At 40.3% G+C, this 21,938-nt stretch overlaps 2 protein-coding genes across 3 annotated transcripts in view; both read right to left on the reverse strand.

Annotated features, from left to right (window-relative positions):
- braf (B-Raf proto-oncogene, serine/threonine kinase) overlaps positions 1 to 8,562 on the reverse strand; it is a 34,521-nt gene extending 25,959 nt beyond the window's left edge. For both annotated transcript variants that reach the window (XM_056367465.1, XM_056367464.1), the window contains exon 1: positions 6,495 to 8,562. In XM_056367465.1, coding sequence (XP_056223440.1) covers positions 6,495 to 6,650 — 156 coding nt within the window. In that variant the 5' untranslated portion in view covers positions 6,651 to 8,562. The remainder of the gene's footprint in view (positions 1 to 6,494) is intronic.
- A 135-nt stretch (positions 8,563 to 8,697) lies between these two features.
- Positions 8,698 to 11,898, reverse strand: mrps33 (mitochondrial ribosomal protein S33). The gene is made up of 3 exons (XM_056367466.1): positions 11,725 to 11,898; positions 10,756 to 10,972; positions 8,698 to 9,414 (listed from the first exon to the last, which is right to left on the reverse strand). Exons 2-3 carry the CDS (start codon positions 10,968 to 10,970, stop codon positions 9,309 to 9,311), a joined length of 321 nt encoding a protein of 106 aa, XP_056223441.1. The 5' UTR covers positions 10,971 to 10,972; positions 11,725 to 11,898; the 3' UTR covers positions 8,698 to 9,308.
- Between the last annotated feature and the right edge of the window lie 10,040 nt (positions 11,899 to 21,938).

The following is a 21,938-nucleotide window of genomic DNA, read 5'->3' on the forward strand; positions in this document are numbered from 1 at the left end:
CCAAGCTTTAAGTGCATCCTTCAGGTGTTTGTGCTCCTTCTCTTGGGCCTGGACTTGTTGACACATCACAGTGTTGCAGGATTCTTATAACTCCTAGTTCGTGTTCCCGTGGGTGGTGAGAGTCAAAGAGTAGGTACTGGTCTGTGTGTGGGGGTTTCCTGTGTACTCTTCAATTTGTACGACAAAGTCCATAAAAGGCAAGCTGTTGTTTCTAACATCCTCTCATGTGAACTTGATGTTTTTGTCCACTGGGTTAATGTGTCCTGTGAAGGCTTGCACTTCCTGGGTTTTAATTTCTCAGCTCATTGCTGTTCCTTCTGGAAGAGTTCAGGGGCCCACTTTCTACTTGCTCCATTTAGAGGTTGGCGGGAGATGTGTTTTTGTCTATAAAACCCCCGTTGTACTGGAAATAGGTAGTGGTCAGGCCAGAGGTCCAGCAGTTTGCATATCTGGTCTGGGTTGAGGTTGGTTCTATTATGAATTGTGCTGTCATGTAACAGGCATTGCTCTACAGTTTCCAACACCTCCATAGTTTGTAAGCATGTGAACAATGAGGTCACGTCATAGGACACCATGATTTGATCTGGGACCAATTCAATCCTCAAACCTTGTTTACAAAGTCCATGGAGTTTTGAATATTGTAAAAAGTGAGTCATCAAAGGTGCTAAGATGGTAACTTTGTTATCAATGTTGCAGGTCACTCAGTTGATGCTGCTGATGAGGAGGAGGTTCCTTCTTTGTGAATCTTGGGGAGCCAACACATACATTGGATAGCTTCGCCTGGCTATGGGCGATTCTTCCTTCTGTAACTTCTGTAAACATTCTATTGCCTTCTTCTTGTAGCCACGGGTCGGGTCTCGCCCAAGTATTTCATATGTGTTGGTGTCACTGAGTAGTGTGGTGACCTTGGCATGTTAATCAGCTGTGTTTAAAACCACTATACATCTTCCCTTATCTGCCAGTAGGATGGGGATGTTTTGGTCTTTGCTTTGTGATTGGATAACCGTGACGTGGATGACTGAAAATTTTCACAGACTAGATGTCACAAATTCCTACACACTGGTCCATTAACAGAAAGTTAATGTAAAGTTGTTTTTGTCATTTTTCAATAAAAATGCAAAACATTCACTAGTTCTAGCTTCTCCAATGTGAGGATATACCGCTTTTCTTTGTTATCTTGTATGTGGCAGTGTATTGAACATCTTTTGGACTGGTTGGTTTTCTTTTTGGTTTTGAACTGGTGATAACATAATAAGCTGATTGTAGACAAACCCATGGGCTTTCAATAATGAAAATAATAATTAGTTAATGCCCTAGAAAACACCTGACCTCTTTCAGAGCAGACCCTGTAAAAAGACCTGTCACATGCCCACCACAGTGCTGTTACACCTGAAATGCAGCAGCTACACTGCATTCTGGGCCTGCAAGAGTGAGCTACAACCCTGAAATAAGTTTCAAAAACACATAATCGCTGATCGAAGCATCTCACCCAGAGGCTCAGACACTTATAGCAGCACCAACCCAGGGATGAGACGCAACAGATCTGTTTTTCCAGTTTGCTTACTCTCTTTCCCCTGCATCTCTGTGTGCGTGTGCTCTGCAACAGCACGTGACGACATTGCTTCCTGTAGTGTGTCCTCTCCGAGCAGAAAGACAAACTCGGCTGGCAGTGTGAAAGAAGTCAATTTGAAAAAATGCTAATTTTGGTGTAAAAAGGGTAAGAGAGAGGGCGAGAGAGAGAGAGAGAGAGGCTTCACACAGCTCTAAAATGAAATAAGATTTTACAAATAAGAGAAAAAATATAGAAAATCAATATAAGGTGGTCAATGTTGATATTGTGGCGTGCTGCCACAAATCAAATCAATGTAGGGGAAGACTGCTTTAAAAGCTTTTTGGCAAACTCCAAAGGGGTTGTCATGTACGTTTTACTCGAAGTGACTTCAATCTAGCCAGTCTACCATAAAGACCTGGCTGATGGAGAGCTGCTGAGATGGTCATCCTTCCAGCAGGTTCTACTGTCTCTGCAGAGGACTCTCAGCGCTTGATGCTTACTTTAATGTCAAGGAGCACATGAGTTGAAAAATGTAGGAATGCGTTAGTACTTTAGGGCTCAATGAAAATTTATCAAATAATGGGCTTTTCCTCAATCAAGGGACAAAATTATTAGACAAAATGATTAAATTTCTTTGAATATACTCTAGGTTTTTGATTAATTTTCATTTTAAAATTATTACTGTATTTGGTTAATAATAATGTAATCATTTTCACATACTTTAAAACCATGTAAGAGTATGAACTGTATGAATACATCTGTATTAAAGCAGTTTTAAAAAATCTGATTAGTCTGTTTTACACAAAAGGGATATCAAGCCCCCCGAGCTGATCCACTTCAAGTCTTCAGTTGTGAACACTTAGAGGCATCTGCTTGTTGAACTATTGTCTAGAGGGACTTTGCATTGTCAATACACGCAATCCACTCACGAGAATTGACACTGGTTCAATGCAATGACTGCGTTGTCATCATTGGGTTATCAACCTTTTTTTTAAATTTTCAAATACCTTTTATTCATACAATACTCCTGAATACATTTTACAGTTCACACACATCTATGTTTAGTTGCAAATGCAAGTGAAACGCATGCACTGTTGTTGAGCTCTGTTAGAGTGACACCTCCCTGAACAAGGCTCTTCTTGCCTGGTTACTCAGTGGGCCAACTCCAGGAAGAGCCCTGGTGATTCCAAACACTGTGATCCTGGGAACAAAGTTTAGAAATGATTTTATACCCTCACCCTGATCTATGACTCACTATAGTTTTATCGTGGAGGTCTACAGAAATTTCCTTGGGACTTCATGTCTTAGTTTTTGTCCTTATAGGCAGTATGAACTGTGGGACATTATATACACGCAAATTGTGACCAATCAATTTAATTTTCCACAGGTGGACTTACACAGTCAAATTATGCACTTGACCACAGTTTGGAGTGCCACAGCAATAGGTCTGATTACTTTTGTAAATGAGAGATTTCAGCTTTGATTTTTGGCTGGTCTGCAACAGCATGGCCAGCCCTATGATTGTGAATGTCACTAACTGACTGACAGTGGAGTGCTGAGCAGCTACTCAGCATCTACTGAGCTGCTTTGGTTTCCCGGCTGCTCTGGAACTGCAGGGAAGAGGAGGAGCACTTCCAATACACTGAGCCTCGCCTCCATTACAGCAAATAAAGTACTTTCATTAGATGTATCATTATTACTAAAGGAGGCAGAGGAATAACTAAACATAAGACACACTGAGCAGAGAGAGCAGGAGAGAGAGAGAGAAGTAATCAGTAACAAGGCTTCACACTAACAACTATGACCAACTCTACATATCAAACAGAGGGAGCTAGACATAAAGACCTGCCTCCGTTACATTCAGGAGTTGAAATAAATAAAGACTAAACTATTGTAGATCCAGATGGAAGCTGTGCTCTGTGTGAGAGACTAATTAAAAAAGATAGTCTGTCTCGGGCCCCGGTGGTTCACCTGGTGGATCACATGACATTTGGGTTTAGTCCTTGCACAGTGGCCCTGATTCAAGTCCAGTCTGTGGCCCTTTGCTACATGTCTCTCTTTCTCTCTCCAATTTTCCCATCTCCCTCGCACTATGATTAAAATAAAAGGCAAAAAAATCATTTGTAAAAAAGAAAGATAGTCTGTCTTTTGTAACTTTCTGATCATGTTACAGTAAATACAGTTGAAATCACAGCTCAGTATTTCATTAATGTGTTTGGTGATTTTGTCACATGACGTTGCAGTTATGAAATCAGGATTTGAACATAGGTGGTCCAGACATATACTAGGAATAGATCGCGTCTTGTTAATAAATACACACACTGCAACACAAAGTGTGCAATAAGCGAAAAGTGAAGGGGTTTGAATACTTTCTGAAGCCACTATATGTCAACAAAAGCTGTTTTCTGTGCAATACCACCTCCAATAGATATTAGTCCTTAAGTTTAGAAGTGTTTCTCCTTCCATCCAGGCAGCAGCTGATAAGAAATCCCAGCCCTAAAGTTAATTCTGATTTTTTAATTGAGTAATTGTGACTCAACTTGATATGATATTGCTTGATATTACATGACGATGATATTTAGTTGACATATATTCAAAGTTAAAATAAAGCGGGAAGTTTACAGGCTGTTTACAGCCTGTGAAAACAAGGCTTTTGGCAAGTCTGAGAAAAAAGCATGCACAATGTCCTAGTCAACATGGTTCATCTTTTTTAAAGAAATTTATCAAAGAAGAAGTTGGTGTCACAAATTGGGGCTAGCAAAAGTAAATGGTACCACTGTCTTTTGAAGTCTGGCCATACTAAGAGCTAAAAGTCAGGATACGTCAGCCTCTGCAGCACAGGTGTGTCACAATTTCTTAATCTCTTTGTTGTGAGTCCCCCAACTTTATGGAAGTGCAATATTAAAATCACTAGAGTGCCTTTTAAATGTGTTTGAATTACATCAGCACTTCTATCATCAGCCCACTGGAGCTCTCTCATGTTTCTGAAGACAGACTAAAACCAAGATGCCATAGGTGTGGCCCATTGGCGATCACATCGACTATGGCCAACTGAAAACACTCACAAAAGAGTCGAGAATTAGCAATAGCTATAAACTCCTTATGCAACACTTCAGTTTCATACCCTGTTTTGAAACCATGTTAAATTGCGTTGTCCCTATCAAATAAATAAATAAACTAAACTTATTGGGGCTTTTTTTCCACTGCTGAATTTAAGGAACAATCAGAATCAGCACCTCTCTGAACTTAATTTATGCAAACCTTGTCCATCTGCCAATCCTGAGAAGTGCGCTGAGCAAACTGACAGACCACATACCTCCATTCAACATATACATGCTGTGTGCATGTGCGCACGTGATCCTCGCTCTTTTCCTTGCTCCTCTATCTTTATGTGCCGGGCCGGCTCACATCTCTGAGGGCTGACCTTTAACTTGAGTGTATAATTTGCTAAAACCGACAGTTGACTTAAAATCATTTTTAAATGTGCATTTCATTTTTTTTTTTTTTTTACTGACTTTTGTTTTGATGCATGCAGCAAAACTAGGTTTTTGTGTGTGTAATAAGACACACACACTGAAAGACAGAGAGGAGGGAGGGAGGTCTCCATTCAGGAGCACCAAGCTGTTGCTGGAGACAAATTTACTGTTTTATGATCACTATATTGTCTGATAAAAATGAACCAAAACACAGTGTAATGATAGCAGCAGCAAGATCGGCTCTATTGACTTTTTGAAAGAGTGAAAGACCGGAGACGATCGGATCGTCTCTCTGCGAATGCTGGTGATGATGATAGACAACCTACCATGCCACAGTCAAGCTGACATGTTAACGAGGAAACTCTTAACTACTGGGGTGATGAGGATTTTTGCATTTTAAAATGAACTATGGCCAGAGGCCACATAAGTGCACACAATGAGACATCTGTCATTTTAGATATGGAACAGAAAACACGTCTTAATGTGGAGCTAGAACATCTGATTTCAGCAATAAGCATTATATATTATATACTTTTAAAATGCTGTTGTATCTGACTTGCAGCATCCTGCTAATGTGGTTTTGCCTGCTGTCATGGTCAAGCAGTGAGGCCTCTGATCTGCAGACTAGAGACAGATTTCCAGGCTAGGCTACATGGTCACCGTGCATTAAATGATGAGGACACAGCCTGGCTGATGGTTCCGCCTCTGTGTTGTGTGTTGTGTCTGTGTGTGTGTGTGTGTGTGTATGTGGAGGTGGGGGCAGTGATTGTAAAGCCTGTAATATAAATAAAAGTAACCTGTGTATCTGGATTGCACCCGCAAAAACACAGGCACGACTTGATGTAGCCTCCACCTCCACCATCATCATCATCATCACCCCTCTGAGGTGATGAACCTCTGAGGATTGGTGAAAATGAAACTTTGGACACATTACAATGTACAAGAATGCTTTAGAAAGCGGCGTAGTTGCGTCTTTGTTGTGTCAACAGCGGTGTGTGTGTGTGTGTGTGTGTGTGTGTGTGTACTAGTGTGTGTACGTGTGTGTGTACGTGTGTGTGTGTGTGTGTGTGTGTGTGTGTGTGTGTGTGTGTGTGTATGTGTGTGTGTGCTCTGTTGGCGCACCAGGCTGCAGCTGCAGCGAGCCTGGAAAATGAAGCCAGGAGCGAATGGAATAAAGCAGGCCCGAAATAAACACAGGCTCCGCGAAATAAAACCTTCCCCCTCCCGCTCACACTCGTCTGTCGCATTTTTCTGTTCATAGGAAGCCGAGGGATGTGAACGCATCGCACTCAAATGGATCCTTCGCATTTAGTCCATCGTCTTGCCCCCCTGCACCGCAGCCCCCACGATCCATGTTACAGCCGGTGTTTCCTGAAGATTTACATCCAATTACCTCCACTCGGAGCCCGTGTCCCCTGCTTAGCCTAGACACGCTACCCCGCCGCCGCCACCGCCGCAGCGCTTACCTCCTCATCCTGCGGACCTCCGGGGATCCCCGACGAGCAAGAGGAGTCCAGCCCAGCGCCCAGTTCCTCCAGGCCCCGCTCCCTGCCCGGCTCCCGCTCCGCGGTGTCTCCGTTAAAGACGGGCGGTGGGGACTCGGCGCTGCTCAACGCCGCCATTTTAAACTGCGAGAAACTGAGTGGAAAATAATAGAGGGAAACGCAGGGTGGTGTTGAGGACAGGAGGGGGAGACAGAGACGCAGGACGATAGAACTAATGTGGACTGGATGGATGGCACAGGACTACTACTATTACTACTACTATTAAGCTGGCACAAAATATGTTGTCATTATAATTATTTTATTAATATACCATTATAATTATTATTTCCATTTAACTTGGTCATGTGTTTCTATAAAAAAAAATGTAAACAGCCTCTACTAAAAGGAACTTGAATACGACAACAACTTTTGCATTCTGGTGCCTCTGTCTGTTCAAATGTGTTTACACTGAAAAATACAGCTAACAGTACAAAACGTTCAAAAGAATTCAGTGATATCTACTTTATCTACTATCATTTGCTGGAGACCTCAGCAAGCTTACGTTCAAATATACCAGAAAATGTAATACTTCTCAGTTTGCCATAGCTGACAGTATTACTTAGTTGTAAAGTAAATAGGGGAGAATGGGGCTGGGTGTAACATTTTTGACATTGTGTGTGTGTGTGTGTGTGTGTGTGAGAGAGAGAGAGATAGCCAAGACTTACTGTCAGTCATAGTAGTGACAACAAAATGTGCAAATGTTCACCAGCTTCAACAATGTAACAGTTGTGTTTGTGTCCACCTATGTGTATTGTTGTTACAACTAACCCAGACTCTTGTAGCCATGAACTAGCTTAACTTGCAGCTAACAGCTAAAACATTAGCACTGACAACTAGCATGAAAAATATCTAGACTCAAAATAAACATGACATAAGTTTGAAGCGTTGAACTACAAATCAGGCACCTGCTATTACAAAAACGAGGTAAAAAAAAAAAATTCTTACCTAAAATTAGTTTTTTCTTTCTAAAACAGTCTTTCTGTCACAGGCTGCTAATTCCTCATATGTAGAATAAGACTAACCTGAGCAGGTATAGAGTGAATCAGGTGATTCATAACTTGTTCCTGATTGAAGAAACTGGAAGTGTTACAAATGATCCATCTTACAAGCATCCGGTCTCCTCCTATCTCTGTCTCCATGGACATCACTAATATATACCAACATCATTCTGGGAAAATCAGTTACCAGTATTCAAACTCACACAAGCTTTCTGGAGACTCGAGAACCACCGCAACCTTCCTGTAGGTGGAGCTAGTGCTTGATTATTCACTATCCTTTCTTCCTGCCCATTCTAACAGAAATGATCACATTTAATATTTTGACTATCCTTGCATAAGACAGGGCCTCCAGATGAAGTGATAATACATGACATGTTTAAGTTATTATTGTACTTTTGTGTTAAAAAATGAAATGAAATTTTCTGAGAAATTTATGAAATGGAATTTCTTTTTCCAGATCTCATTGACATGCAGCGGGTCTGCCAAAGTACGATGGGGTATTAGGGCCACATTGAAGAAAAACGAGAAATCTGAAATTACGATAATAAAGTAGGAATTTTACGAGAATTAAAAGTGTAAAATTTTGAGAGAAGAAAAAACATAATTTTTAGGATTACAAACAACCAAACATGTGAAATGACAGTCAGTGGTAGTCTGAGCTGCTTCTGGCAGCTGCTGTTTGTCCAACAATAGAATAGACACAATCTTTTCAATGTCCTGATGCTGATGTGATGGTGAAGAGCTAAAGATGAAGGATCTCCTTCTGCAAAAGTAGAACTTCACAGGATGCTCCACATTCCTCATTTTAAAGCTTCTGATATTTCCTCTCTAAAACAACACAAAATCTAAAATTACCACATTATTCTTATATTGACTTTTTTGTAAAATTACATTATTCTTGTAATATGTTGACTTTCTCTCATAAAATTATGACTTTATTCTCAAAATTTCAGATTTTCTTTTCCTCAGTGTGGCCCTAATACTCCATCGTACCAAAGTGCCTCACCAGTAATCCTTTTATAGCCAAAAAAAAAAAATGCTAACGTTTCTGGCCTAGCATTAGATACATCCACATATTTACTGGAACCAGTGATCCCATATGAAATATATAACTCAGTACCAGCATCTGTGTACTGTGTTGTGGTTTTATTGTAGCATTTTTGAACAGCACATTCCTCACATTGATTTTATTTTGAAAAAACATGAAAGATGTCTGTTTCTTTACATCATTTTTTCAGCCATTGCGCTGAGTTAAGCTCAAAACTCCAAAGTTGACATGAGGTGCAGTACAGCTGCAATAGACCCAAATTTGCTATAAATCCATGAATGGTGAAAAGACATGACCACAGGCCTGTAAATGTTGTATGTGTACGTATGATCATAGTGATTAGCTTGTTTTTCTAGTATCCAATAGCATTTGATTGGCTATTTCTTTCTCCATACTGGTTCACCCCCTGCAACTTAAATCAGACACATTCAACATTAAACAAATGGAATTCCATTGAGTACAACAGACATAGATGAGAATGTTGCATGTGTGTAATGCTGACCTAGGGTATTATTCATGCCAACATAGTGAAGCTTCAAAGCACTGGACAGTTGTGGCTAGACCCATGGGATTGTTTCAGGATTCGCGGCCCTCCCCCACAATAATGTACACAGTCCACCACTGTCTGTCTCCAGGAAAAGCAAAAAACATAAGTCCTGTGAAAAGGTGAAGTAGCAGAAATGTTACAGCTCATTTCTTCTTCCCCGCTCTCTTCCCCTCTCCTTTCTTTGGTTTTCCTTTTCCTCTTAGTTTCCTCATGCGACGCATTTCGTCTTTGAAGTCTTCATGCTCATCCCTGAGAAGGAAGAGAAAAACTGTTTATGAAAACCTTCACCCTGCTTACTGAAGGTTACATCCACATTGATTAAATACCATTTTCACTCATTGATCAATTTAACTATGGTAAATGTTTGATAGCTGTTAAACTACCACTAATTAACTCAACATTTCCTGCGCACATGTTTCAAATTAAAGTTCCAGCAGCTCAAAGAGCAGAACACTTCCCAGCAAGGGTGTAGGTTTACATGTGGACGGTAGGGACATGTCCTTACTACTATTTTGTAAGGACAGAATTGTCCCAACCAATATTTGAGTGAACTTGTTCATACTATGTTTGGAGTGAAGTCATATTAGATCATTCCTATGTGGGTATGTCTCCAAGACGACTGATTTAGGCATGCTAGCATTGGCTGAGTGGCTGAAAGGGCGGGGACTATCTGAAGGCTCACGTCATGTGAGAATATCACACTGGTACCTAATGTCACCAGCCTTTCCACTGTGGAAAAATGTCAGCTGATGTTATTTAATTAACCATGTTAGCTAGATTTAACTAGCAAGCTAACCATGGCTTCTGTCTTCTGTAGGCTAGCAGTCAGATTGCTAGCAGGAGTAATATAAAATGGGTCGATATGTCAAAGTATGAGTTGAATTTGTGTCGAGAAATCCCATGAAAAGAAATGATTTTTTAGTAAGTAGAGCAGCTGATGAGGAAACAGGTGCATCTTCAGTGTTTTAGAATGATAGTGTGATTAAAAATATGCTATTGTGGATTAACTTGAAATTGCTAACTTAGATTTAACATAACCATAGTCTACCTATTCTGATGTTAACTTGTAAGTTATTATAACAGGATAATTTCTTTAAGTTTTAGTCTTTAATCTGCTACTGTTTTATTTAAATGCAAATACATTTTTTTATGTAGTATGCATTTTTTTTGTAATTTGCATTTTTTTTAATGCAAAATACTTGCAGGAAGTATTGAGTGTCACTGACAGATGCTTAACAACGGTCAAAAAAACCTGTGCTAAGTGGAAACAACTTAATCATTGAATGAGATAAAAGGAGAGTGCTGAGGAGATGTGCTTTATACTTAATTTACCAGGTTGGTTTTCAATGTGGGACGTATATTTTTAAATTTGCTTCATATTACTTTGATTGAATGATTTTATTTTAAAGATTGACAGTCATGAACTACCACCATTGTTATCCTGTGTGAAAGTGCAAATACATGGAGCACTAATATTTAAATGAACTCATTTCATTTTAAAAAAGCAAATAGATCAAGATCAAAGATCAAGCTTAAAGCTTTGCCATAAGTCATCAACATTAAGCGACAGGTGAGCAGTTTCTACAGTACCTGAAAAGTCCCATGAATCTGAGCTTTTGGGTCATGGCATAGTAAATCTTGTGCTGTGGGTACCAGTCAAACACCTCCTTTCTCTTGGCCATGGGAGGCTCCTGGAACAGCTGGACCACCTTCATAGATTTGGAGTCTGTTGGACGCACAACATCCCCGAAGATCCGAGCGCTCAGTCTTGCCATGCGCACGGCATAGCTGGACAGACCGGCCATGACTGTTCAGCAGAGCAGAGAGAAGACTTGATATACAGGAGATGTGAGGGACATTGACTTAGCATTAAACACACTGGCTACATAATCAATTATATATTCATCATGTCCACGGTTTTAGCCTACACAGTTAAAAATAGATCAGGTAAGATCCTGAGCTTTGTGTTTCGAGTGTATGCATTAAATAATTAAACAAAAGAAAATTCAAACATGTAGTGAGCAGGACAGCGTAATCAGAGTGGGAAAAGTCAATAACTTCAATACTTGAGTCACAGTATAGATCCTCCTGGTCAAATAGACTCCAATACAAGTGAAAGTTGTTCACAGATCAACACAGCGTATGGTCTATTACATTTTCAAAATAAAAGAAGATACATAACCCTTACTAAAAGCTCTGCTTCAAAGTAAAAGTACTTCATAGAAATGTAGAGGAGTCAAAAGTACAACATCTGTCTTTAAGTATAGTGGAGGAAAAGTCAAACAGTTAAAAAAATATATGTATATTCAACTAAAGAACAGATCTGAAAAGATATACTGAAGTACAGTACTTAAGTAAATGTACTTGGTTAACTGTCCACCCCTGGTTATCACACTGACTAACACTGTGAGCTCATGTTATTGGATACGCTCTCCGTGTTTTAGTCGTCATATTAGTAAGCAGTTTGTCAGTTTTGACTTCCCTTTGCCTTGTGAAACCCCCTATTGAACAACATGATGAAAGACAGCATTTCAACAGCAACAGTAGTAACAGTCTTACCTGAGTCTGCAGTCAGTGGAGAATTAGTTACACACTGTAAAAACCGCTCGTCAAACGTATTTAGCCCGAATTAAATTACAACTGTGGGTAAAATTAATTATATTGACGCTAAAGCTAACGTTCACCTTCACACACACGCCATACTGCCATCATAGGCTCTATCGCGCATGTCACATTTCCCCACAGCTGATTGGTTAGTTGCTTTCACTTCCTGTTTTCCGACATTCTATCTTCTAATATACACGGTTTTTTTTAATTTCACACAAATATGTAAGTAAGTCCTGATTAAAACGTTATATTAACGGAGACACACCTTCGTTATTGATGTAAACTGATGTATCTTTTAAGCTATCGAGCGCTGGCAGGAAGTCCGTCGGTCGTAAGAGAGCCGTGACAACAAAAGTTCTGCACAAAAGTTCCGCTTCTCAGACAGCAGTTTGTTTGTACATAGCGGTATTTATTATTTGACTTTATCTAGAAAACAAAGCCACAATGAAGCAAGTATTTTACAATATATGAATCTAATAATTGCATTGAAACCCATAATTTAAAACATAAAGCTGACATTAAAAATAAATGGTTTTATCAGCTGTGTATTACTGTACTGCTATCGGTTAAGGTTGGTTGGTTATGGCAAGTCCTTTTAATTTACATTATGACTAGTCAAAACTGAGAGGGGAATTACCAAGGAGTCTGAAATTCTATTTTGCCATCCAAAATGTGAATTCCAGATATTTTCATTAAATTCTAACGGAATTGTCAATTCTAATGGAATTTTTTACTAATTCCAATCAACAATATATTTAATTAGCCACATCTTTTTTGATAGGTCAAACGATTACTACCCAAAATTCAGATATTGTAGATCAAAACTGAAATGGAGATATGTTGAATTTGAGTGTCAATAGTCATAATTCCTTTTCAGGAGGTGTCCCCCACCCCCCAATCACCTCCAGCTAAACTATGGCGAACGTTACTTTCTTTCTCTCCGTTACTAATTATTTTATCTACATGACTTTTTCATGTTAAGTTTTCATTCAATTTCTCTGAGGGACACACATACATATAGATATTTAAAGCAGGAATTTTCCTCCTGAAGCCAAATACATAGAAATCCTAAATCCCCACTTACCCGTCCACTGAACAACCTGACCCAAGGCCTTTTGGGTTTGATAGAACAAATAACCAATATTTTCCCTCTCCTCCAGATGGCGCCATCATTTGCAAACAAAGACTTTGCAAAACCTTGGTGAACTTTTTGAAAGGTGTTGTTTATCATTGCATTAAAGAGGACTGGACTTATGACTGAGCCTTGAGACCTGGATTGAGAAAGTCATTTATCCAGTAAAACATTCTGCCATTACTGTGTTAAGCACACCCTCCCTCCACATTGAGTCATATGCCCTTTCAATATCCAAGAATAACCCAATTACAGCTTCCTTAATGACAATAGTTTTTACAAATATTCTGATTTAATACCGCAATAGAATCCATAGTGCTTATTCCAAATTTGAAACCACTTTGATAATTCACAAAAAAAAAAAAATCACTAGCTTGAAGGAAATATACCCGTCTATTTGTGTTCTTTCTATTATCTTGCACAGAGCAAATGTCAACGCTAAAGGTCAATAAGACGATGGACAGGTTGGGTCTTTTCCTGGTTTCATATTGGAATCACTACAGCCTGTTTCCATTTTGTTGGTAACTTACCAGCCTTTCACATACAGTTCAAAAGGGCAAGGTGTTACAGCCCCTTCCATGACTGCTGGATTTTCCCAGTTTGTTTACCATGTCTGTCTTTCCCTGTGTCTCGTCCTCCTTGTGTGAATGTGTGGCCCAATCCCAATATCGCCTCTCACAGACTCACAGACTTGGACGTGAGTTCCTGGTAATTTTGTGAGGGCGTAGTTCTGTCCCACTGTCAAACCATCGAGGTCATGGAGCTCTCCAGCAGACATTTTGACTCCTTTATGCAGACTTTCTGTAAGTCTGCATTTCTGTAGACTTTGCCTGAGGGAATAACCCAAAGTTCATAGCGTTGTGACATTAAACACGGGGTTGCCATGGTTAAGAAAATTATATAATAGACAACAAACAAGCATGAAAGCACTGAACCCTAATGTTAGCATTACAAGAAAAAAGACGGTATATGACAGAATAAGCACGGAGCTCACTGTGAGTTATTTGTCCTATGATGACATGAAGATGAATTCCAAATATCCAAATTGGATCAGATCTGATTATAGCTGATTACAGGGGGGGTACAGTATTGACTTTTGCTCCCGTGAAAGATGCTTCTTGTTGTTTTTTTGGGGGGAAAATACTCCACATTGTGACTCCTCACTTCAGTTACTGTCAGAACCGGTGCTGTGCCTGCTCCTGCTGAAGATCCACCACCATTACCCGCCGCTATATTCACCTGCATGCGCTGACTTTCCACCCGCAGAAGCTGGAGGGGCTTGGCTCATGCCAATAAAGAACTTTTAGCACATCTATCCTGTGGCGTCTGTATCTGAATCCGCCCCGGGCTCCGAACAGAATTAAATACCAAATCGTAACAAAAGGATTTCCTCTAACACTAAATGTTTCAAAAGTTCATAACGTATCTCATCCTGGCCTGGAGTGGTATTCTCCCCAGCCTGCACTGCATTAACTTCGTCCCTTATCCTAAAGCCCTCCTCTCCTAGTGACTCTGAATTATGACCATAACACACACGTCTGATTTTTCTTTGCTATTTACAGCCTCAGTGCAGCCATCATTCGGAACAGACGTTGATGTCTTAACAACTTTACCAGACAGTTTATGGATTCTGGATCATATCTGCCTGGCTCAGGTATATGGACCAAGTGTCCCACAAAAAGCCCTCCAACATTTCCTTTTTGCATTATTAATTTCTGTCTTGCTAATGCTCTACATTGTTCGTATTCAATAGGATTTTCCTGAGTGGGATTCTTGCATGAATATCCTAATGTGTGCTTTTTCTTCCTTACTGCCTTGTCACAATCCTTATTCCACCATGGAGCAATAACATGACCCTCGGCCCTCGACCCTCATCTCAGGCAAAAAATCAAATCTTTTAACTGTTTTCCCAGGATCCACAACTAGGGAAAATCCAAAGTGGCTCAGCACAGGAAAGTGATCACTGTCCCATTGAGTCTGTTCGTAAGATGTTCCATTCCCCAGCTCTCGCTAAGGCCGGTGAAGCAAGGGTCAAATGAATGAATTCATTTCAAATCCAGTTGGTCTGCTGTAATAACGACTGCACTGTTGTACAGAAGATCAGTAAACTCAGTGGCATGAGTTGGTTCCAACACGGAGGGATTGGCTGCCAGATGTGACATCACCTGACATCACATGTAGATATATTGTAGACTTGTGCATATTGCTGTAAACCTACTGAAATCTACTTGGATTAAAACTGGGACTTTGTACGTTAATGTAGTATCCATTGTTTTATTTCAAATTGAATATGTTAAAATATGTTAAAAATGCCATACATCTACCATTTTACTTTATGTTCATTGCAAACTTGAAGACTTTTAAATGTGTATATTTGTGTTTGTATTGACACCACTACATCCTATGACCTACAGTATGTTGATATGCTTGATATGTGATAGATCTGTGGATATAAACTTCACCAGTATTCTCTGATGGTTACTCTGAGCATTAACCAGAAACTTAGTTCTTACTAAGTTTACTAAATTTAAATTAAGGAACAGAATGCATTATATTTGTACTGTCTCTGTACTGTTACCATCACTTCAATTATTTCAAGTTTCTCAATAAACCTGAGGAAATACAAAAAAATCGAAATAACAAATCGCATCCTACAATTGTTTTAAGACAAAAAAAAAGATTTGATCTAACCTCAGTTACGTCTCATTATTTATGCTCTGTTTTCTCTTTGTGGATTTTGTCACATCCACGTTTCAAAGCAAAACATTTTTAAAGCTTTCTGACATGTTGTTGTTTTGATGCCTATTTCATGTCCTCTCAGTGACATGCTGAGAAATCACACGCCCATGTGGGAATCAAAGAAAATAGCATGTTGCTTCACAAGCTTCACAACACTTTTGTTGACATTGTTTCCGTGTGTGTGGTGGTAAATAAAGAGTTACATATCTAAAAAATGGAATTTGTGTTTAATCAACTTTGACAGTTGGGTAATTTTTACCACAGGGGCCTGCAAATCTGTGCTTAGACTGTATTGTTTTATATTGCCAATTCCTTTCCATTATTTCACTTATTCATGAGCGGCTTAAAACTAAAGCTGTCATTTTACTTCCATTGCGTCTTTACAACTTATTAACAGAAGAGGGCGCCAGATATGAAGGAACTGCAGCCACGCACACGTTCAGAGCTTAACTTCCTCAGCAGAGTGACAGTTCCTGACAGTAACCACCGGAGATAAATGGGCCGACACAAACTTACAGCACAGAGTCTGGCGGGGACACACACACACACATGAGAATGATTAATGGGCAGAAAATTCCGGTTTATTTCTGCACTTCAGCTGCACCAGAGCAGCTACTGAGTGAACAAACCTGCATATGCCTTTTAATGTGTAAACGTTACACTGACTTTCATTGTTTCATTCATTAGTACCACCACAATCAGACTACACTTATAAAGGATTTATACATGGTTTATAATTAGGTTATTAATTCTGTTGTTAACACTTTATAAATCATAAACAATCATAAACACAGTTTTCATACATTGATGCAGGCTCACTATTTGGCAAGATGAAGTTAATGCTTACTACTCATTAATCTTACTAATGAGTTATTACCATTTGTAACTGGTAAAAGGAGCCTTATAGTAACTCATTAATAAATGATGTGTTTTACACTTTTATAAATGTTTGTAACTGATAAATAAATGATTGTAAAAACGAGATGAAGAAACCTGAAGACGATGGAGGGAGAATCAGAGAGATGTGAACAGGGGGAGAGAGAATGGGTGAGCAGTTCACCAGGTAAAGGAAGGTCACCACCTGTGTTCTAGCTGGGATGCTAAAGTCCTAAAGAAGAGAGCGACCAGCAGAAAGCATCTCCATGTTAATCTCCACTGTGATAACAATCTGATCAACAGCTGTGATTATAATGAGGACGGCTGCTGAGAGCATGTAGAGGTCAACAACACTGCCGAGGCCTCAGAGGATGAATCTGGTCATGTGATATGATCATGTGATCTGCCAGAATTTGATCTGCCAGATGAAACTTTCTGAGCATTAAGATGCTGACGGTGGTTCATTGATAGTAACTGAACAAACACGTGATGAAGCAGCAGCTACAAACGCTGATGATGGAGAAAACAAAGAAAGCTCCGTAACTAATGAGATATGAGGCTGAACAGTACAGATACATGTGGGCTCACTATTTGGCAAGCTATAGGTCACTGTTGCCCTTTTTCTCTAATGTGTTATAACAGCTTATAAATGATTTATATAGTTTTAACAAGCTAATTACTAGTTATAAACCATTTATAAATCCATTATAAGGGGAGTTTGATTTTAAAGTGGTACCCTTATTTCCTATCTCATTCTTGAAATTCTGTTTAAACGCTTATGTTCTCTTTACTGCTAATTCTGTCTCTCACACCCACACTCTCTCTCTTTCTTATACACACACACACACACACACACACACACACCGCCTCCACAGAGGGAGTGCGGGAAAAAAAGGAAAAGACATGTTTACACAAAGTCAGACAGTGCACACAAAGGGGGTGGGGTGGAGGGGGGGGGGGGCTTTGCACAGAGTATGCTCAGTCTCTCTCCTCTTACAATTTAGGTTTTTATTTGCTATTAATAGTTTTTATTTTATCATTATCTTTTTGGTTGACACACATTTCCAGTGCTTCAATAAGGGAAACCAGTATCTTCTTCCCACTTGAAGCACTGCAGACACGTTAACACGCCAAAATAGCTTAGCTACGCCCGGGAGTTCACTCAGAACTTGACATGCTTTTATCATTTTTATGAAAAGTATACTTCTGGAGGAAAGTTGGGGAGAGAGAGAGAGAGGGGTTGATGACATGCAGCATATCAGATTTACAGCACCCAAATACAGGCAGTCAAAGGCGGTCGGTGGAAGAAATGGTGTTTTTGATAACCAAAAAAAGCCATTTACGACCTATCCAAAAAAACACTGGGAACAGCAAGAGACATCTGGAACTGCAAAAATCCAAACTGAAGCAAACGACGAACTGACAAAGACAAGTTGGAGCACAGAGACTAAATACACACAAGGGAGGCAAGGGTGATTAAACACAGGTGAAACACATTAGCCAATCACTGAAGGAGGGAAACAGGAGAAAGACAGGAGATAAAATGACCACAAGCAACACAGGGAAGTGATCACAAAATAAAACAGGAAGTGAACCAAAAGTCCAAATAAAGAGTCCAAACAAATTTCAAGAGTCCAAACGTAAAGTGTTCATCGAGGCAAAGCATGACAGCAAAAGGCTGTGGGTCGGCTTTAAACCGAAGGACTGAGCATTAATGCTACATACTGCACCAGATGACCCACCCCCCCCCAGAGGGCAGGCACATCCCTTTTGTGGACCAGCCTTGGGGTTAAATCGCTCTTCGCCTGCAGATGAACCCCATCCGAGGAGACCCTGGTTCCGGCTCGGTCCGCCCGTCCAACCCCGCTCGCAGCCAACAAACACACTTATCTACTTAATCAAAGAAAAGAAGTCTCAGCCCAACAGGTGAAGTCAAGTGCTCTTTAATATCAGTTTCATGTGCACACGGAGAAACATTTTACACACAGGTTGTCAAGGCAAATGTGCTCCGACTAATACAGACAAGACTTCCTCTCTTACAAATCACCAAAACAGACAGTTTCCCAGCAGGCCCTGTTGGACTGTTGCACTGGAACAGTCTTTATCCAAACATTTCCCAAAACTGTTTGTACAACATCAATCACTTCAACAGTTTCGGTCATCACGACCCAAGCCAAGGACAATGTCCTCGCCAGGTCTTCTCACTTGCATAACTGTCAGATTGATAACACTTGAACTTGAACAACAGGACACGAAGTCAACTGCACACACAAGAGCAAAACACATCCGTCCCATCGGAATATCATATTTCCCTCACACACATTTTTTTTGGGGGGGTTTCTCACTGGAAGTGACACATTTTACATTACATGCAGTCACTTCATCTATTATTCTTTATAAAATATTGATTAGTGCATCTCTAAAATCACAAATCAATCTCCTTGGATACCTTGTGTGATGTGCTAGAGAAACGGTCACAGTTCGGAATAGAAAAGGGTTCATCCTCTGGAGAGCCTGAGGGTGGTGAATAAATTCAATGGCATTTTCCATGATGTTCTCACACTTGTTTCTGACATCCAAGTCATGTTACCAAACAGCAGGTTAAGTTACATCATTTCTGTTGACGTCAGACTCACTGCATCTGAAAAAAAAGAACATTTGAGGAAGTACATCTGATTACAGAACAGCAATTATGTACCTTTACCTACTTTAGTAGATTATTGCACTTGCAATTCAGAGGCGTGGACTCGAGTCAACCTGCCTTGGACTCAAATAGCAAAAACGATGGCTTTAGAGAAAACAGATAGAAAAAAGAAAACTAGAATAACCGCCTTGTGGTTGTATGCCCCCGCCACTTAGAATAGTTTCAGCCAATATAATGACCGACCCCTCTCGCACCTCCCACCACCGTCTTTGCACTCTTGCTTTCGGGGAAGGAGACTCCAGAGCATCCATGCAACGGCCACCAGACTGTGCAATAGCTTTTCTTTCCCACAAGCCATTAGAACTATGAACTCCCTCAAAGTGCTGCCCCCCCCCATCCCTCCCTCCAAAACCACAGGATGACATAAATGCTCAAAAATGCACCAGTACTTTAAGTGTCCACTGACCGCCTGTTCATTCAGGATGACACGTTGCATAAGCACTTCTTTTTTTCACCCTGATCTGTGGAGTACGGTATCTCGCTTCCATGTATGCTGAAATGCGGATTATGGTAGTGACGAATACATCTGATTCTGATCGTGATTATATCCCCGTTTATCCAGAGTCACATAAGATATCAATCATTTGTGTGAAATGTCGTCATAATTGCTGTGAGAAGTCTTGAGTAATGGCTAAAAAGTGTTTTGTGCTCATCCTTGAGTCCCGGTGGACGTTTGTGCCAAATTTGAAGGCATTCCCTTGAGGAGTTCTCGGGATATTGCGTTCACAAGGTGAACTCGCCATGAGGCGTTACTGAGATGTGTTGTCCGTGAGAGTGGGACGGACGGACATCCCAAAAACAATATACCTCCGGCTCAGACTGTCACCAGTGTGGAGGCATAAAAAAACTTGCAGCTTCACTTTGAGTTTAATATCAACCACTCTTATTAAATAAAGTATCTATCTATCTATCTATCTATCTATCTATCTATCTATCTATCTATCTTGATTTTCACTTCCATTTGACTTGGAATTACCTAAAAATGAAAAAAAATGTCATAAAAAAAGATGTACAGTGTTTTGAGTCGATGTGACAGCAGCCAGTTCAGGAGGCAAAGGTGTGTGTGTGTGTGTGTGTGTGTGTCAGATCAGAGCAGGAGACAGACAACAGATTATCACATCAGAGCTAAACACTCTTGTGAACACAGAAAAAAAAAAAACCTAACCTGCAAAACATTCAACTCAGAGATGACAGATGATCGTCACGGTGTCACAGGAGTGACACACCAAGATACATCTGATCACTTTGCTTCTCTAAAGTGTAATTGTAAGTAAAAAACACAATTTCTAAATGATTATTTCTTTAAATTTGCAAACTGTTGTTTTGGATCGCCAAGAATCACCGAGCGAATGTTTGAAATGTGAAAAGGTTCCTTCAAGGTATGACGAACAGATAGATGGACAACTCAAAAACAATATGCCTCGGGCTCTGGTTGTTGCCGGCGTGGAGATATAAAAAAGTGCGGGGTCAGCCCTATGTTCCCACATTTCTTAGAACTTTTTTTTTTTTTTACAGAAATTTTTGAAAATTAGGGTTAGGGCTGTGGGAATATAGGGCTGTGGGAATATAGGGCTGTGGGAACATAGGGCTGTGGGAACATAGGGCTGTGGGAACATAGGGCTGTGGGAACATAGGGCTGTGGGAACATAGGGCTGTGGGAACATAGGGCTGTGGGAACATAGGGCTGTGGGAACATAGGGCTGTGGGAATATAGGGCTGTGGGAATATAGGGCTGTGGGAATATAGGGCTGTGGGAATATAGGGCTGTGGGAACATAGGGCTGTGGGAATATAGGGCTGTGGGAACATAGGGCTGTGGGAACATAGGGCTGTGGGAACATAGGGCTGTGGGAACATAGGGCTGTGGGAACATAGGGCTGTGGGAATACAGGGCTGTGGGAATATAGGGCTGTGGGAACATAGGGCTGTGGGAACATAGGGCTGTGGGAACATAGGGCTGTGGGAACATAGGGCTGTGGGAACATAGACACGCTCCCAAAAGTGCCAGCTAGCATTAGGCATTAGCATGTTACCCATTAGCATGTTTCACAGGGTGAAATATGCTCATTTTCATTTTCAGCAAATACCACAAAGTACTGTAAGGTTTAACATAGCCTCTGTTAAACTGAGACATTTGGTGTGAACATATGTTTGACAGGCAGACTTACATTTGCTGGTTGTGTTCGAACTTGGAAAACTGTCTGTCAGCTTTCATATTTTTTTTATAGAGAAGAGTTTTAGAAGAGTAAATGAATTCTTTATCTGATATGAAAAGAACATAAAACCTGACTAAGTTAATAATGGTTGAAATTGAAAGTGAAACCAATTTTAATAAAGAATCATCTCCTCATGGTTTTCTGCCTCCTCCACTCAGACTAGTTTCAGGTTACATCCCTGTTTATCCAGACTCATAGAAAATATGAACCATTCGTTTGAAATGTTGTCATAATTGCGGTTTGAAGTCTTGAGTGATGGCTAAAAAGTGTATTTTTTGAGGTCACTGTGACCATGAACTTTGACCTTTGACCACCAAACTCTAATCAGTTTGTCTTTGAGCCCAATTGCATGTTTGTGCCAAATTCGGAAGGACTCGCTTGAGGAGTTCTCGAGATATGTGCCAAATCTGGCTGTCACCAGTGTGGAGGAACAATAAATGTTTCACAATGTTGTAATGTGAAGAGCTGCCTAAAATGTCCTTGTCCGCCCAGCAATGGAA

The sequence above is a fragment of the Seriola aureovittata genome, chromosome 22 (assembly GCF_021018895.1).
Source record: "Seriola aureovittata isolate HTS-2021-v1 ecotype China chromosome 22, ASM2101889v1, whole genome shotgun sequence".
NCBI lineage: Eukaryota > Metazoa > Chordata > Actinopteri > Carangiformes > Carangidae > Seriola > Seriola aureovittata.

What these genes read in the sequence shown, in the direction of transcription:
- mrps33 (XM_056367466.1), bottom strand. Translation starts at nt 10,970, where the DNA reads ATGGCCGGTCTGTCCAGCTATGCCGTGCGCATGGCAAGACTGAGCGCT. An exon ending in AGATTCATGGGACTTTTCAG is followed by an intron (nt 9,415 to 10,755) that starts GTACTGTAGAAA and finishes CTTCCTTCTCAG; the next exon opens with GGATGAGCATGAAGACTTCA.